This window comes from Eufriesea mexicana, unplaced genomic scaffold (assembly GCF_001483705.2).
Source record: "Eufriesea mexicana isolate 0111107269 unplaced genomic scaffold, ASM148370v2 scaffold4744748392, whole genome shotgun sequence".
In the NCBI taxonomy this organism is placed as follows: domain Eukaryota; kingdom Metazoa; phylum Arthropoda; class Insecta; order Hymenoptera; family Apidae; genus Eufriesea; species Eufriesea mexicana.
The window spans coordinates 40407-58828 of record NW_016907977.1 but is presented as its reverse complement, the minus strand read 5'-3'; the positions used below and the strand labels follow the sequence as shown (position 1 = coordinate 58828).

The 18422-nt window shown below is 44.3% G+C and overlaps 1 protein-coding gene across 1 annotated transcript in view; it reads right to left on the bottom strand.

Annotated features, from left to right (window-relative positions):
* LOC108551044 (pikachurin) overlaps positions 1–18051 on the bottom strand; it is a gene marked incomplete at its 5' end in the record, with an annotated part of 62635 nt that extends 44584 nt beyond the window's left edge. Inside the window, 2 exons of the mRNA XM_017905047.1 lie at positions 6948–7092; positions 17843–18051. Of these exons, the coding sequence (XP_017760536.1) occupies positions 6948–7092; positions 17843–18051 (354 nt within the window). The remainder of the gene's footprint in view (positions 1–6947; positions 7093–17842) is intronic.
* Positions 18052–18422: the final 371 nt, after the last annotated feature.

Genomic DNA, 18422 nt, shown 5'->3' with positions numbered 1-18422 from the left:
TGGAATTTGGTTGAAGTTCTTTAAGAAACGACATGGGAATTACGCCCATACGATTCTATAAATTAAAATTAAAAATGCAAATTCCAAATATAAAAATTATGATAGTAACGGGGAACAAGATGGAGGAATGGGAATTCAAGCGGAGTTTGGTCAAAGTTCTTTAAGAAACGACATGGGAATTATGACTATACGATTCCCTAAATTAAAATTAAAAATGCAAATTCCAAATATAAAAATTATGATAGTAACGGGGAACAAGATGGAGGAACAGAGATTCACATGAAATTTGGTTGAAGTTCTTTAAGAAACGACATGGGAATTACGCCCATACGATTCTATAAATTAAAATTAAAAATACAGATTCCAAATATAATAATTATGATAGTAACGGGGAACAAGATGGAGGAATGAATGGGCATTTACATGGAGTTTGGTGGAAGTTCTTTAAGAAACGACATGGGAATTATGACTATACGATTCCCTAAATTAAAATTAAAAATGCAAATTCCAAATATAAAAATTATGATAGTAAAGGGGAACAAGATGGAGGAATGAATGGGCATTTACATGGAGTTTGGTGGAAGTTCTTTAAGAAAGGACACTGTTCCTCGGCGCGGATAAAGGACAATTATCAGCTGATAAGAGGCTTCTTTCTCGCTTGGGGAGAATCGCGGTTTGAGATTTCTTTTCGCCTGGACGAGTCGACGGTGGCCGACAATATTCTCCGATTGTTTCGCGGAACTTGGCCGTAGACGAACTTGGCTCTGTTTTTAAAGAAGCACTCGAAAGCACTCGTTCCCTCGCCGAAGAAAGTAGCGCCTCTTTCTCTTTCCGCGGAGGCGGCGTACTAACTTATTACGAAACAATTTGCAAGTCTTATGAGAGTGGCTGAGAGGGAAAGCTCGAACCGGGGAGAAGGAAGAAGCGCGACCGAGACTGGAAGAAAAAAGGGAAAAGAAGCAGCGAGAAGGAGACAGGAGGGGCGGAGGCTTAGAAAGTAGGCAGCTTTTAAAGACTTTTAATTCGAGAGCGAAACGCCGGCTAGTTCCATGCTGTAATTTAAAGAAAATGCCGCTGCGATGTAATAAAACTCGTTCGGGCTTTGTTCCGTGGTTTATTTAAACGCTCCGAGGGAAAAATGCGGGATTTGTAGACCGTAAAATGCTCGAGAATAATGGACGTTTTGACGGGGAACAGGAAGCGTAAATTTTTTGGAAAGCCAGATGACGTTTGACAGTAGTACGACACGGATCGAATTCCTCCAGGATTAATTAGATAAAAATTCTCTTATTTCGCTTCAAATTGGCCTGTCGCGATATTGCAGGATGCCGAAAACTGATTTTATTGTCTTCAACGTACAGGAATTAAATATTCATATCTTCCATGTTCAATCGAAGAAATATCGGACCTGCGAGAAAGGTTTTGATACACCGAAAACAGACAGAATAATAAGAACAGGATAATAGGAACAATAAACACGGAAAACTAATTTAACTCAAGAAAAGAACGCTAAAATAACGTAACTACAACACTCGGAAACACATTTTAATTTGACTAACTCTGGCACTGAACGACTCAAACCTGTGCTGGTCACAATCTATTTCTATGAAGACTTTTCAATGCTTCTTCGTAAAGGACTCAGCTTGTGTCGCCAAGGGTTCTGTTTTCATGCTTTTCGCAAAGCTCGATGGCGTGCCTTTTCCAATCGCTAATTGACTGATATGATTTAGTCTATTAGCGATTTCTTTCCCGTGACGATTACGATTTTGTTAATCTATGTTTCACCCTCCTGTAGAGACCACGTAACTTAACTCTGCTACCAAAAATCGCCTCCCATAACTGTTTCCATTTGCTTCTAGAAAATGTCATGCGGGTCATTGATCGGTTTATAATTTCTTTTCTCTAAAATAAAAGCGCGATTTCTTTCCCAAAATGGTATCCTACAGTATTATAAAATTGAAGATTTTCATAACAAGGTAGATGGCGGTTAAAGCGGAATAAATTACCGAAATGTAGGCCGAGAAATAGCACGCGGCGCCAGCTTCCGAGGCTTTAATCAACCGAGATCTCCGGTTCGTCTGCTACGTTACGAAAGCGTTATGATAATTTTCACAAAAAGCGAGCACACGCGACAAACATCTCGCAACGGCCCAGTTTCATTATACCGCTGTACGCGAATTAATGCTGAAATTAGCCCTCCGTAGACCGGGATAAAGGCGAAAATCGATAAGCTCCGAGGATACGCGACATCGCGGCATGTGAATTTCCTTAATCGAGCAAACTATGGGGCAAATTTTACAAGGTAACGGTGCATTTTACCGATTACACGCCACACTGTGACTGCTTCCATGGGCGTGGTTCGATTATTCATCGCTTGCAAGGCCGGCCATCTGTCTTTATATGTCTGACCGTGGGCCATAAATGTAACCGAGGGGGGATGAAAATGCATGAACCCCTCGCGTGAACGTATTAACGTGGCACGATACGCGATCTAAGGAGATTTCGTGGCGTGCACCATGTTAATTTTGCACCGTTACAGCAGCAAAGAAAAATGAAGAAAATGAAAGAAAATGGAAAGAAAGCGAGGAAAAATAATGGACATTGGTCGAGCTTCGTTATTGGAGGATCGAGTAAGGTTTAACGAGCGAACGTGGTTTTTGGAATTGGAAATTATCCCGATGACTCGTGATTCGCATGATCCTTTCTTTCACATAGTTACCTCGACTTCTCGCGTTTCGTTCTGCGTCTCTGTTTCAGCGTGTAACGTAATTGTTATAAATTTGCGGCACTGATTTGCAAATAGAGTTTTCTCTCGCTCCGACGCTAACCAGCGTCGGATCCCTTAATTACCTCGGATGTAGTTTCCACGACTTAATTGTACACCTACATGTTACCGCGCATCGCTGTGCTGCGCCATACCGCAATCAAACTTGAATAGAATATTCCTGGTCCTAAGACAAGGCGAATATATCGCAATCGAGGAACATTGCAACATTTCGATGAGGAGACTTTGGTAAGTACGTCTTGCACGCGGTACCAGAGGAGCTCCCTCGCTTATTTTATCACGAGAAATTAGAATATATAGTGTGTACTTTACGGTGTTACCGTAATACCAGCGGGATTGAAAACCTGATGCCACTGATATCTACAGGGTGTTGCACGAAGATAGTCGTGGGTTTGTCCTGGTGGTTGCCTACTCCTAGTATGCCGAACTTATCGAGATACTGAACAGTTGGATGTGTAACAAGGAACAGTTCGTTCATGTACACTTTATTACACCGATGATTACGATTTGGATGATTGGTTAATGATTGGTTTAATACTAGAGGGATTGAAAACCTGATATCATTGACATCTACAGAGTGTTGCACGAAGACAGTCGTGGGTTTGTCCTGGTGGTTGCCTACTCCTAGTATGCCGAACTTATCGAGATACTGTGCACTTGGGTGTGTAATATAGAGCAGTTTGTTCATGTATACTTTATTACACCGATGAATACGATTTGAATGATTAATGTAGATGTATGTTTGTGTCTTCGCCTTCTGTTTTACGTCTTCTGGTGTGTAGTAATTGAATTCTAGTTTTCGTCTGATGCGATGTCTTGGAATTCTAACTAGCGTCCACCTCGTCTAGCCCTGTTCTGTTTGGTGTCTCCTCGCGTTGATGTTGTTTGTGTTGATTGGTTTGGAGTGGTGTGTGTGAAGGAAAGATGGAGTTTTTGATTGGAAGGACCTTCTACTTCGAAGTGGAAAAATATCAGGGAAGTTTTCCGTCGGTATTGATTTGGTCATGATTTATGCGTGGATGTTTGTTTAACGTTTCGGTGGATCAGTCACACATGTGTCCTGTCTGTTGGGTCTGGTTATAGGTAATGTAGTCCGCAGTCCGTGTCTTTGTATTGAAACGAATTATAATTCTGATCCCCAAGAAGGACGGTAAGGCGGCACTCATCTTCGTTATTGCCGCAACACAGGTGCACCGAAAATATCGATTACCTGGAATATCTTGATCATTTCTAAAAACGCGAGAGACCTTCGATATTTGCAAGATCGTGTCTATTTTTTGGAACGATATTTTATTCGCGGCAAAACGACGAACGTCGACCGATAATCCTACAAAATGAAATACCCGACTCGGAGTTTGTTAAATCGATCACCGATGACCCGCACGAATATAATAATTCGTGTCAAAGGAACCATCGATAGCTACCAATCTAGTTCGTTCGGTTGGAAAAGCGCGAACTTTGCAGAAGTTAGAAAACAGTCCATTAATTAACCCCTTGGATTAACAAGCCGTTATAGCGACCCCCTTTGCGCATCGTATGGAATTAAAACGACTCGACGAGCGGCACAAAGGCAGGGTTCCTTCATAATTCCAGCGATTGTCGAAGCGTTAAACGTGGCCATTAATTGGCGACCGATCAAACGCTTTCGGGACGTCCGCGAGAGTGAATCGCGTGCGAGCCGCGAAAGTCGCGCAGCTACTCGTTTTCACGCTCCATTTGGCCGCGTAATTCGCGGGCTGTCGCTTTCAAACGAGTCGAAAGTAATATTCCCGAGCCCGGTGTGTCTGTCTGTTCCGACGCAAACACCGGAAAATCTTTGACGTGTCGTCCCCGTGAATGTCTTTCGCGCACCGTACCAGGATCTTTTTTTCCACCCCTAACAAACGCATACACGGCGCCGGCCATTGTTCGGCTACAGTGCACCCGTTTTAATCATGCTCCGGCACTTACTCGTCTCGGTTTTATTCCGTGCTTCACGGGTTTTCGCGACTGCACGGGGTCAACGTTACTTTTGTCTCCCTCTGCACCCCTTATCCCCGTCTTTTCACTCCCGGTCTCTCCCAGTCTGCCTCTCCCCGTCCCACCGACCACCTCTTCTTTTCCCTTTTTCCTACTCCGCCTGTCTGTCTTCATCCATCTTTTCTTCTACTTTTCCTTTCTTCCATTTTTTCCTATTTTACGAGTCAGACACAACGACGAGGCTGGCCTTTTACGCTGAAGTTCAACGTAAGTCAATTTCCCTGCCGATGAAATCGACCACTTTTGTCTTCTTCCACTCTGCCGACTCTTTCATCTTTCCACCACGCCTTTTGCACACTGCAAAGGATATCTTATTATGTCCATGTACGTGTATATATATATATATACCTTTGCCAGCTTTACGGGGTTGTAATTAGCTTATTTTTCTGGGTCGATCGACGGTTATTTATCCCTCTTTGCAGGATTGCCAAGGACCATTGTGTTCCTTTTGTGTATCACTCCTGACCCGTTTCTCTTCTTTCTCCTTCGGTGCTTTTAGAGAGACGCGTTTCGCGCGACGCGGCTTCTTTCAAACGCCATGTATATATCATATCTGCCTTTTTATACTTCGTTCTCTTTTTACCGTTGAAATTGCGTTTGCATGGAGCAGAAATATCGCGGAGCCGTGTCCCTGTTTTTGTGGAAAATTCGATACCCCGAAGTTCATTTACAGTGACGGAATTATTTTCCTGCCTTTTCGAATCGGGGGTGCTGACCTGTTAAACAGGCCGGGAACGGTGCATCTTTGCTATCATGAAGATACTGACAATGAAATATTAATCGCGAACTATGAAACTAGTCTCGGGAGGAGAGAGGCAATTTGTCAATTCGTCGAACGAATTGTTGTAGCAATTACCAACCGATGGGCCAGCGAAACGACGAGAGAAACACGCAGCATCCTCGATGTCGCCAATTTTTATATTCTCCCTGTATTTCGCGACTAAGCGACAAACTACCCCTCTCGAAATGCCGAGCGGGCTTCCCAATTAAAATTAAAAATAGGGGAAATAAAAATGGCCGTGAAAGGGGAGCCGAGAAAAATTCTGTCATGCTTCGTTCCTGTGCTTTTTCTAATTTTCGCGATATCTTTATACTGTTCGAGCAAGCAGTAAGAATTTCCTCGAAAAATTGCAAAGGAATATCCTCTGCTAAATTGAATTAAAAAGAACACGAATGAAAGCGAAATAATTATTCGTTAGAAAAGCAACCGTTAATTAATTTTCACCAATTTTTATATTATTCCTACATTCGCCGTGGAAACGATTTCAGGACATATGTTTTAATTAATCGAGAGAAAGAAAGAGACAGAAAGATGGAGTAAGGAAATTAGGTAATTAGTACCGAGGTCCCGTGCCTAATTGGAGGAATAATGGCGGATCGTGTGGCGGTCGTTAAACGGACGATTTCCTTGGAAAATAACGTTCCACGGGCACGTGTATCGCGGATGGAATTGCATGCAGGTGAATAACGATGGCGTCGGCGTGCACCAAGGCAAGAATACACGGCGAGTGGTGAAAAGATTTGCTCGTCTCTCCACCAAAGACGTCAGCCGAGCCGGAATTTTAAAGGGAAAGGTCTAAGCGAGCGCCGTCTTTTAACCGGCGGAAAATTACGCCAAAGAAAACGAATTTATATGCGAACGTTGCTGTGCAACAATCCGGCACAAATCGAGTACATCTGCGAATGGAAATTAGTCGTAATCGTGAATTTTTAGCCAGACGAAAAATGCAGTTTCGTTCGTTAAAACTTGCCTCGGTCGTAAAATATTTTAACCGGGATATTTCGTTTGCAAAATTTATTCCTGCTAAAATATACGATTGCCGAATGATCCTGGGGTGAGTTAATCTCGCGAAACGTGCCTTATTTATTAATACTACCTTAATAATTATTTTCGAACAGCCGAATTTCCAGTGTCACGGATTACCACGTTCACGGAAGCATTCGTGGAAGGTGTCTTATGGAACGGTGATCATCGATTTCAATTCCGCTCCCCATAAATCGCGATAATTCTAATTCGAACGTGGGGTCACGATTAAGTACTTGCACGGCACGTCGTCGAATCTATTCCCGTGCCAGCGATAATCGATGGTTTCTTTTTAGCCACCACTTACAGGCAGTCGAAGATCGTCGAATTCATTCTTACCTTCGATTTTCCCTCCACGCGTTTCTCTTGATTCAGCTGAATCCAGGCGTCCCATCGGTGCCTGTAGACGGTCAGGGTGTTCCATTCGTTCAGCCTGACTGTTTGCGTGCTCCTGACAGTGCCGACTCCGCTACCGCAATCGAACCTTCGAACAAATATCACGATTACGATCGTGTCGTTTTGGCTTACTGCGATCGCTCGTAAATTTTCGTTCGGTTTTCTCGCCAGTATGCCGTGGCCAGACCTCGCGAATAGCGAATGTCCGGTAATAATTGAACGCCACGCGAGGCCCCGCAGAGAAAAAGCAAGTTTACGAGCTTCCAGAAACTACAAAGGGGACCATTGGACGTGTCGTAAGTAACGCGACCGGCCCACGATAAGACTTTCCGTGGCTACCATTGTCTAGGGGAGCCGACAGATAATTTTCCTCGGTTCTACGTCCAATTGTCACGCCCACGCGCGATGTGGCCACGGAAAACGAGGACTTTTTGCGTCTGACAGGCCGTCGGGTTGCCCTGGCCGAGGGCCGTGTTGCGTCTAAATCCTCTCCCAGTTGCCACGCTCTAGGCCGCTAGATCTCGGATCGTTGCACGCCTGGCGGCCTGTTCATTTACATCCACCTGACCGGCCAAGCACAGCCGCGGGAGTGGTTTCGATTTGCGACTATGTGCCAGCAGCTCGGCTCTACTATGGTAGCCGCTTGAATCTGTCACGCACCGGGGGCGTGTGCGTTTGGCTTCAGACGAGATCCGACGGGGAACCGTGAGGCCCAGTTTCTGGTCCTCTTACATATCGAGCGAACACGATGCTAACGGTTGTTCGACCTGTCCGTTCCGTTCACGCCTTACGTATTGTATAATACGCATCTTAGTCTCTCTGTGTATGCTTCCCTTCTTCCGTTGTTCCCGTAAAATTACAGGAAAAACCATCTTGCGAACAAAGAACGCCATAATATGCTCGAGAATGGTTAAACAATTGTCGATTACCACGAGCAACTAATTTCCAATTTCAAAGTTCACAATAGAACAGTTAATACGAAACGACGCCATTTTATGCCGCAATTACTTGTTCCGTGATCGCGATAGCACGCAGCACGTCCGCCATTATCTTGGTTTTCTCCTTAATCGTGCAAACGGTCCAAGAACACCAATTCCGGAGTCGTATATGGAATATCAAACCTAACCTAAAAACCCGAAAATTATTTTATCCTTATCTGGTCTTATCATTAACACTCGTCTGTTTCTATTAATCCCTCGTTACGTTTATAGTGTTTATTATACCCGTTTTATCCTTTTCAGCGTATTTCAGTTCACTTTCGAGCCGATTTCATGGCGAGATGAAGGGCAGAAGCATGCTTAGGCGCGACGGCGAGGGTCGGATTCTAAGTTGCGGTAATTATCACTGTCGGAGGGTGAACGACACGGTAATGAGAAATTTTAACGAGTTATGCCGACTGCAACGTAAATCCTACGCAGCCGAAGCACGTAATTAATAGCACGCCGCTCGCGGCACGCGTGTGTACTACTTGCAGGTTTTAAGGCGCACCCTCAACGCTCAGCTTGCCAATTGCAATTCCAGGCTAAGAATGACGAGGCTCGTTTTACGATTATCTTATGTTTCCGGTATATAACAATTTCTGCAAATACTACCACTATTCTGGAAATATTATTCCCACGGATTTTACATAAAATTTTTAACCCAATATCATTTCCCAATTTGAATACTGATTTAATCCCTGTACCATAAACGTGTCAAGTATTCGGTGATTTGTAGTTTCACCTTAATTGTTAATTGTCACCTGTAATGTTTGTTACACTGGCATTTCTGTGTGCAGGAAAGAAATAGCAACATACAGAAACAAAGAAGCAAAGTAGAATAACGAGCAAAGTAGTTAACGAAGAATAAAGGCAAAGTTGCCGGCTCCCTATTAAGCCGCGTTTCTATTCCCATTGTTTACATGTTCGCGATAAAAGAGAATATTACACCGTTTCGAGCTCACGAGTACCCATTTCTCAGCTTTCCACAGGTAAACAGAAGCATCACTTGCGCTCGAGGTATCAAGGACAATATAAAATCAGCTTAAGTGCAGGCGATGCACCTTATTTGCATATCGTTACTCGTAACGACACGCGCGACAAGAGGCTCGGTGGACCTGAATCGCGGTTATTTTTCTCTCTCCGCGCGATACATCCCGAACTCCCAGGCCTCTTCTTTTTCTCCCAGGGGCATATAAAATGACATTTAAAAAAATAACACCGTAACACCGAGTCGTCGGCATTATTTCCGCGGGTACGTGTTCGCAACGGTTTAAACCGTGACGCAGGTACGACTGTGCATTCCGTGTTCGAGGCGATCGCGAGGAAAGCCGATTAGGCAGCCAAAGGATACTCGAGGCTGAAGCGGAAATTCAATTCCGGCCATTATCGCGAGACATATTCGCGGCAGTCTAATGCCTCTTGGTGCACGAAGGTAAAAGCGGAACAGAAGAGCCGGATTTTTATCGTTCGAGGGTCGTCAGGCCTGGCATGCGACGCAGTTTTCAGCGGCTGCGAAATAATTAAGAATTCCCCGCGGGTATGGAGATCGCGAGGATCGCGACCCTGACCTTGTTCCAGCGAATGCTTCTTCGCGATATGGCGACCCCGGCATCCAAGATGCACTTGACATTTTCGCGATGCCGGTGTCACCGAGGAAAGTCACGTAGGTCACGTAGTTTGGATGCATGTGCGCGGTAAATCCCGCCGATTGTCGATGGAAAGTTAATTCGCGATTGATTCGCTGCAGTTGCTACTCCCGGTGTACTATTTGAATCCGTTCCTATAACGTAATTCGTTGGCCACTAATCGCGTTCCGCATCGCGTCGACGCGTGTTGGCCTTGAAAATTTTGTTTCTCCTTTCTACAACTTTTTTAACAACCGGAATTATTTTTTCAACGTCCCCGCACTGCCGTTTTTAATTTCCTTTTTCCACGCGTTTGAATCGCTTTTTTATCAAGTTCTTTTAATCCCGCGGATTTTCGTTTCATTTTCCTACTCGTTTTGTTTTTTTCCCACGTTCTGTCGTTTATTTGTCACCGGAGTTATCTTTTTGGCACCGCCGCGTTTGTTTTTTACCTTCATCGTAGAAAATTTATTTTCGTACAGCTTTCCACGGCTGGGAACCTTCTATTAAGCGGCTTTTTTGTACATGCAACGCCCCCTTTTTCTCCCGTACCTGTGCGCCGCACACACATTTGCGTCGAATTCTTTTTTCCGCGTCCTTGTGTTATTTTTTATCACTGGCAACTTCTCGTTTCTCGAAGGTTGGTTTGCTTTGCTGCCAGAGTGTGTCTCTCTCCCGTCCACCTCTGGTATGAATTGCTACCTCGAATGTGGCAAACTTTTTAAAGTTGCAATTTCATCACGGTGGGAGAGTATATACACACCCTCGGGAGGGTATCGCCAAAGGCAAGACCGTGGCAGCGATAGAATATTTACTATCACTTATTCGAGAAGGGCACTGTCCACTTGGACCGGACAGGAGACCCCGAGGAATGTCCAGGGTAGTTGGACAGTCACTAGGAATGATTTTGTAGAAAGTGACCATTAACCGACCACAGGGTAGGAAACGCGGTCCACAGAGTGCACGAACGTCCACAGTAGCGGAGTGGCCGTCAGTAACAATTTTGAAGAAAGCGACCACTACTGGACCACTGACTGACCACTGGTGTCCATTGGATGAACGTGGTCCGTGTCAGGTGCTCGACCAACGGGGGAGTTGGTCGCGTTAAGTCCAGCTGCCGACAACCTGGGTACTCGAAGAAATCGAAGACGCAGGAAAAGGGGTTTCGAATAGGGTTTTCATCTTCGTGAAAAGTATCGAGTGTGGCCACCTATCCTTTTCTTGAACCTCAAGCGAGGGATACTTAACCTGGTTGTCCCGTACAATTAGACGTATTCGAGATACATTTCCCGGCGACCATTTCTTAGCAATTCCAATTTTTACCTAACTAATTAAATTTACTATCTTATCTTCATTTTTTCCCGGAAAATATAAGAATTTTTCTATATAAATTATTTATTCTAGAATTCATCTCGCACCTGTATCATGCCAATTAATCAAATTTTCCTATTTCATATTACGTATTCGAATTTTTACTTAACTAATTAAATTTACTATTGTGGTATCGCGGGATGAGAGTGTTATCTAGAGTGCGTGCGAAAGGATGAATGATCGTGCGCTAGGATCGTGTGAACGGGATGTTTATGAATGTATCGAGTGGCTTTAGGAATGCGTTCGAGTGTTTGGGCTGAGTGACCCGCTGAGGGTAAGATTGCGAGGGGTGCGTGGGAAAGTATGATTGGAAAGAGAGAATAGGTATGAAAGAGGATAGAATGGATGGTTTTAAATAGGGATGCAAGGGCGTGAGTGGAGACAGTCAGTCAGGCAGTCAGTCAGTGACAGAGAGAGGGTGTGGAGTCGGTCGCGGTACGTGTAGTATAGGAGGGCACAGAGAGAGAGAGTTGTGAAAAAAGGTGTATTAGTGTTGCGAATATAAACGTGTTGTTAGGATTAATAAATAAATAGTTTTAGTATTATTCGTGTGTTGTTGTTGCGCCCCCCATCTCTACACTATCTTATCTTTATTTTTTTTTATAAAAGGCATCCGAATTTTCCTACATAAATTATTTATTCCAGAATTTCTCTTGCGTACCTTATGTCAGTTAATACAATTTTCCCATTTCATATTACGTATTCGAATTTTTACCTAAGTAATTGAATTTACTATTTTATCTTCATTTTTTCCCGAAAAATATACGAATTTTCCTACATAAATTATTTATTCGAGAATTTCTCTTGCGTGTCTTATGTCAGTTAATACAATTTTCCCATTTCATATTACGTCACTCCGTGTAATATATTTTAACCCTTTCCCATTTGCTCTCCATCGAGGAGACGTCTGAAACTCGATGCTGCTCGATGGTCCTCTCCAGGACCTCGTTACATCACCGTGTCTAGCAAGCCTATGTACGTACGTTTTAACGGGTCAAGTGTTAAACAGTTTCTTTCCTGCTCGCATATTCACGCGAGCGAGAAGAAAGAGAACACGTCGGATCCACGCCGGCTCCCCTAACAGGATCTTTTGGACACTGTCCAGGACCCAATTTCTATTTTCGTCCGATCCTAGGCTCACGCGATATTACTTCCGTTTCGAGCATGCTCGCCGCTCGACCGGTGCATGTAACCGTAATGCGGACATCCGTGTACGTGAAAGTGATTCTTTGAGCTTTCGACGGGTATCCCCCTGCCACCCCCGTCGCACCCCTTATCCCGGTGGAAAGACAGAGGCGCACAACGACGGATACGTGCACGCGGCTTAACCGAAGAAAAGACCACTCAGATTGGATAGGTAAGCCGGAAAACTCGGGCGGCGAGATTTTGTTCCAGCGTTGAAAGCGAACGGTAACTACATGGCCGCATATAGGATCACGCGGATGCTTCTTTCAGGCTCGGCTGGCTTGCGAGAAGATTTCATTTCGTCTGAAAGCAACGCGCCACCGCTGCTGCTCAAGTCTTCGTCGTCTCCTGGAAATGTATCGTGCAGCGAGTAAAGGTATCGCCTTGCTAATAACAGCTCGAGTCTAGCGATCCCGATTGGTCGATAAGGAATTTTTAACAGGTTGAGCGCAGTACCGATTTTACTATACTTTCCGTTAAGACAGCAGCGAGTGAGCACTAGACGTCGAGCGCACAAGTATGCCGAAGAGTATGAACAGAAGATTACTTTGTTTCACTTTGGACTGTGAGACTGGTGCAGCCAATGCAAGAATATATAAATTAAAAACGGAAGATAACGAGCTGGAGAATACCAGAAAGGTGAAAAGGTGATCACCAAGAAGATCTGTCAGAAGAAGCCACGCAAGTGTAAAGATTTACTTCAGCAGAGGGAATTTAGTATTTGACGATATATTAATCGTCATTAATAATTTAACCCTTGACAATACCGATCTCAAGCACCGATGTCGATTAAACGAAAAGTTCGCTGACAGTCCCCAGGGATAGTAGCACTCGACGTGTTAAATTCTCACCCACCATTCGGACGAGCTCTGTCAATTCTTAGGCTGCCATGCAAACGGTGTGCATCGATGTCTGACTAACGAGACGATAAATTACACGATCAATCGTTTAGCGCATGGTTAATGAATTATGGAAACGAAACCGACGAACAATGAACGATTATCACGGCGATGTTGAATAAATTATATCCGCTGTTCGAACAGAGTTTCTATAGGGACCGTGTTTCGGCCCTTTCGGCCTGGTGATTTCGATAATTAACCAGAAACTTCCCCCTTTAACTCGCGGGCCAACGAAAACATTCGGTATTTCGGTTAAACAACAATATCGGATCGACGAAAACGTTATGCATTCGTTTCTGTATTTGCAAATTTACAATCATCGACTGTATTTGGAATCCTCGAGTGCCGTGCATTGATTATAGCCACAGGAAATGTAATCTCTGACGAGTAACGATTTGTAATGCACGTATAATATTTAAATACAAAAGGTAGTGTAGTATCGCAGGATTTTCACCTCGTGTATAGGTGACTCTAGTTTGGAATATGGTCAGGCCCATAGCATGGGAGGCTTTTGGTGAAGATATAAAGGAAGACAAAAGTGGTTAGCGGACAGTTCTTGTGTAGAGTTTTTGGGAAGAGTTCTTGGGAAGAGTGATCAGAGCAGAGTTATTAGTTGTTCAGTTGTATTTTAGTTGTAACGGGCTGAGTTGTAATTGCGTTGTCGAATCGTGTTGTAATCTTAAGTTGTAGTTGTAGATGATATATCTACATTCGTAGGCTTAATCGTCACCACATATTGTATTATTATCCTTATTACTAATAAACAGTTAGTATTATTTAACCACCACCCATGTCTCTAAAGTAGTTTATTTCCAAATTTCAATCCGCTACTCTGTCAAAACGATCCGTGAACCGGATGGGTCTATTGTCACGCGCGTAACTAGGCATGCATAAGGAACGCGATGATTGGAGTGTTCGACACGCCACAGGAAACCAGGTTTATTTCGCGCCTGCACTCGAGCTCTAGAATCCTGAATTTCGGAAAATACGAACACGGTACCGAGGGAGAAGATATTTCTGCCAAGTTGCGGGGATATTTTTAAGAGCAGCGAGTTTAAATTAAAACGAAATACCCTGTACTCCAACGAAAAACTCTCGCAACGGAGTTTACAAAGCGCCTCGTAAGCCGCCGCTAATGAAAACTTCGACTCGGAAGGTAAACGACAACGGTAGCCGGGAACATGGCCGGTACGCGGACGTGGCGAACTTCCGGCCGGGGTCTGAGCCCGCCGTATTCATAAATCGACCCCCGGCCGGCCGACAGTCGCGAGTTATTAAGCTATAAACGAAAAATTAGCTGCTCGGCCCGGAATTCTTAATTAATGACCACGTGAAACTTACACCGGCACGGCCACACCGACATCACCGCGTCCAAAGTGTACCACCTGAAAGATACCCCCGGAAAACTTTCTCCTAGGCGTCTCCCTCTACGCCTGTTAAGGAAATATACTGCCGCTTCAGCTCATCAACGCGATGCCTCGGCGAGACCTTAAGGCCAGTTTCCACGCGACGTGCCAGGAAATTCTTTTTGACTTCGTCTGGCAGGGAGTTAGGGTTGTTTTAATTTCCATGGGCTAGGTGCTGTATTCGGCCATCGTTTTTCACGAACACGAGACGTACTCTGAGACTGAAAAATGTGACTCATTAATTTTTTGACTGATAAATCGGGGACTCAATTTTTAATTTCATTTCCGAGAAGCGTAATGAAGGTGAAGCTTTTGATCGATGACATTTTTAATCGAATATCGGATAAGGTAATGGTTTCCAATTTCTCACGGAGAAATTCCTTCAGAGGTCATCGAAACGATAGTCTTCGATAATTATTTAGGATGACGTCCGCCGAGGAGTTGCAATTTTTCGTTTCGAGTTGCGCTTGGTCCATTCTAGCTTTCGCAACCCGAAGCTCTCTCCCTGCGGGCTTCAAAGCCCCGATCTTGGAGAACCTCTTTGACTTGCTCGCGATCATTACGAGTAATAAGTCTACTCGTGCAATAACATTTCGCTATTCCCAGCACTTTTTGCGGGCCGCGGAACGAACGAGAAGGAAATCTCCGAAAAGAAACACGGACCACGAATAATTAAAAACCCTCTGAGAAGCAGAACGCGAACACAGCAAACTGCACGCTACGTTAAATAGAAGCTGAAGTCTTGTAGCATGCCAGGATATAGGCTGCTTTAAAGGGGAATAACTTCAGAAATTATTATCTCTGCAATTTCTTATTAAGGCCAAGAGAGCTAATTAAGAAGACAAATTTCAGAAAATCGTCTTCTTACAAACTCCCAAGGTATCCCTTTCAATGTTTTGCCATCTACTTTGAAAATTCCAACTCGATTTGCGTAATAATTTACAAAAGGAAAATACCTTACAAAAATAATACCTTGTTTCTCTATTCTAAGGATGAAGATAGAAATTTTTCGGTACGATCTGTGTCTTCTCACCTAATCGGTGAGAATATTTCGTATATTTTGGAAGTATTTATTTCGGAAGTATCAGTTTGGAGATACCTGGAGCAAAGGGAGCAGCTGAGAGGGCCTGATCGAGCGAGGACGGATTCGCATGCTCGCGACGAGATAGACGGCTGGTTTCATCGATGGAAATTAACCCTTCGAGCGCAGACGAGCGCGTCTTCGAGTGGAGTTTCATCGAAGTTTATCGATCACGCGTTGCTGTCCCGATGGAGCAACGTGTCCCGCGGTAAATTGAAGCAAATCGCGGTTTCGCGCGAATCCTTTGATGTCCCGCCGCTAATAGGGCAATGAGGTTCCCAGGGAAACTTCTGTTATATCGGCAGAAGTTGCGGAAAGTTGGCATAATACCGTGATACACGCCGACGACGCGGGAGCACAGTTTGCTGCAAACAGTCCACTCGTTATGCCGTTCCGATCGATCGAGTTCCATCCGCGCGTTCACCGGTTACGAACTTCCTTTTTCGTTTCTTCTTTACCATTCGAATTGCCGCCAAGTTTGCGAAATCGATTATTTAGCGAGTTGCCGCCGTTGGCCATTGGCCGTATCGAAAATGGCGGTTCGAACTGCGCTCGCTGCACCGAGTGACGTAACGTAAATTTAAATGGCCGTGGCTCGAGACGGAGCTCGGAGTACCCTTCCGATTTAATGCGCAATTTTGTCACGATTGCATGGAGAATTAGACGAGATTTAGTAACGTGGGATTGGAATAGGTACGACCCTGGGAGAATGCTAAGAGTGCTTGGGACATGGTTACGAAAGAACGAATGCACAGCTTAGGCTAATAAAGCTGAGTGCGTGAGGAAGGACGAAAGTGATTGCGTGCAAGAGGATCCTGTGGAAGGACTATTTATGACAGAGAAAGTTTAGGTATGGCCTGAAAAATTGACAATTATAATGAAAAGAAATGAATGCTTAAGAGTACATAGGGTGTAAGAGAAATTCGTGGAAGGCAGTAGTTAAGAAATAGAGAGAGGTATGAGAATATCCTGTAAAGAAGGACGAAAGTGATCGCGTGCAAGAGGATCTAGTAGAAGCACTATTTATGACAGTGACAATTTAGGTATGTCCTGAAAAATTGACAATTATAATGAAAAGAAACGAATGCTTAAGGGTAGATAGGCTGTAAGAAAAATTCGTGGAAGGCAGTAGTTGAGAGAGAATTATGAGAGTATCCTGTGAAGAAGAACGAAAGTGACTGCGTGCAAGAGGATCCTGTGGAAGGACTATTTATGACAGAGAAAGTTTAGATATATCCTGAAAAACTGACAATAATAATGAAAAGGCATGAATGCACAAGGATACACAGGGTGTAAGAGAAATTCTTGGATGGCAGTGATCGAAGCTTGTCATAGAGAGAGAATTATGAGAGTCTAAGTGAACAACTGATATCTTTTAGCCAATAAAGTTGCTACTGTTATCATAGAAGCGTATATTCCTACTCCAATCTCTAAACCACTACCTACGAGGGATTTAATCGAAACAATCCCTACAATAGCGTTTGTCGAGTTATTAAATTGCACTCTGTTAAGTTTTCATCGAGCTCGCAGATCCGATTTCTTCAGGATCATCAATTCGTTTCACGCAGACAGATTATCGTCCGAGTGACGCGTGTTAGCGTTTACTTAATGGGTACTCGTCGATTCCCGACTCGCGTTCATTTTCTTTTCATCAAGATCGTTCGTCTCATTTTTCTAGAATCATTAGCTCGTTTGCTACAGGTAAATGATAACACGGATGGCCTCTATTAGACTCTGCGTAACGAGTGCTCGGCAATATCCAACTCGCAATAATTCATAAACAGAGCTGGCTTTTCATAAAGTTTGTTGAATCCGTCTTTTTAGAATCATCGGCTTGTTTTATACAGATAGATAATCGTACAGATCTTATTAAAGTCCGTATAATAGGCTCTCTTCAATTCCCAACTCGTAATTCATAAACAGAATTTCCTTTTCATCGTCTGATCCCTTTAGACTCGCTAATTTATTCCATGCAGGTATATCCTCATGCGAAACGATCCTTGTTAAAATCCACGTAACGAATGCTCGATTCGCAATTTACCAACGGAGTTGTCAATTTCGGTAGGAAAACGAAGTAAAAATCGCGGAATTTCTAGTTATTCCAGAAATTCAGCGCTGAACAGTCTCTGTGTTCTACGTGGAATCGCGTGGAGAATGGAAAATGGGAAATCGCATGGCGTACCATGATCGATCCCGGAGTGCAGTCTGTACCTAAGCCATTTACGTTCACCGCAGCGAGCGGAACGTCGTTGGACGCAGCGAACACGCGATTAACAAAGTAATATCGTTACCTGAACTCGATGAAGCCGTGATGCAGAATCAAGGCTATGAAGTCGCCCTGAAGATCGTCCCTCTCGCCGGCCAGCAGCAGGATCCCGTCCCACGCCTCGGGCCGGAATTCCAATTCTAATTGGACGTGCTTGTAAGCACCCTTTAGAGCCGGGAAGGCGAGCCAGCCGGAGCCGGTGAACCGGGGCGATCTCACCTCGGCTTCTGCAAGCAAAAATTACCATCGTTAGCCAGCCTCGTTATTATCATTACACATCGGCCGTGACACGCGTTAACGCTACCCAGTCTGACAAATTCCCCCATTCGTCCCGGATTATTCGCGGCCATCCTGTCCTCCGGGCTAACAGAACGATCTTATCAACTTGTCTACGCCTCGCTCGCGATTCACCACGAGGATTCGGCCGATGCTCGTAAGTCGTTAGCTTTAATGCCGCCATATATTATTATAATTAGCCCGCTTTCGCGGAGGCCGGGCTCGTTTGCAATTTACGATCCCTCTTGCAATTTTTTCTTTTCATTCAACATGGTCGTGGCGGGAATTTCACGTTCCTCCAGATCGACCGATAAAACGTGCAAAGTAAA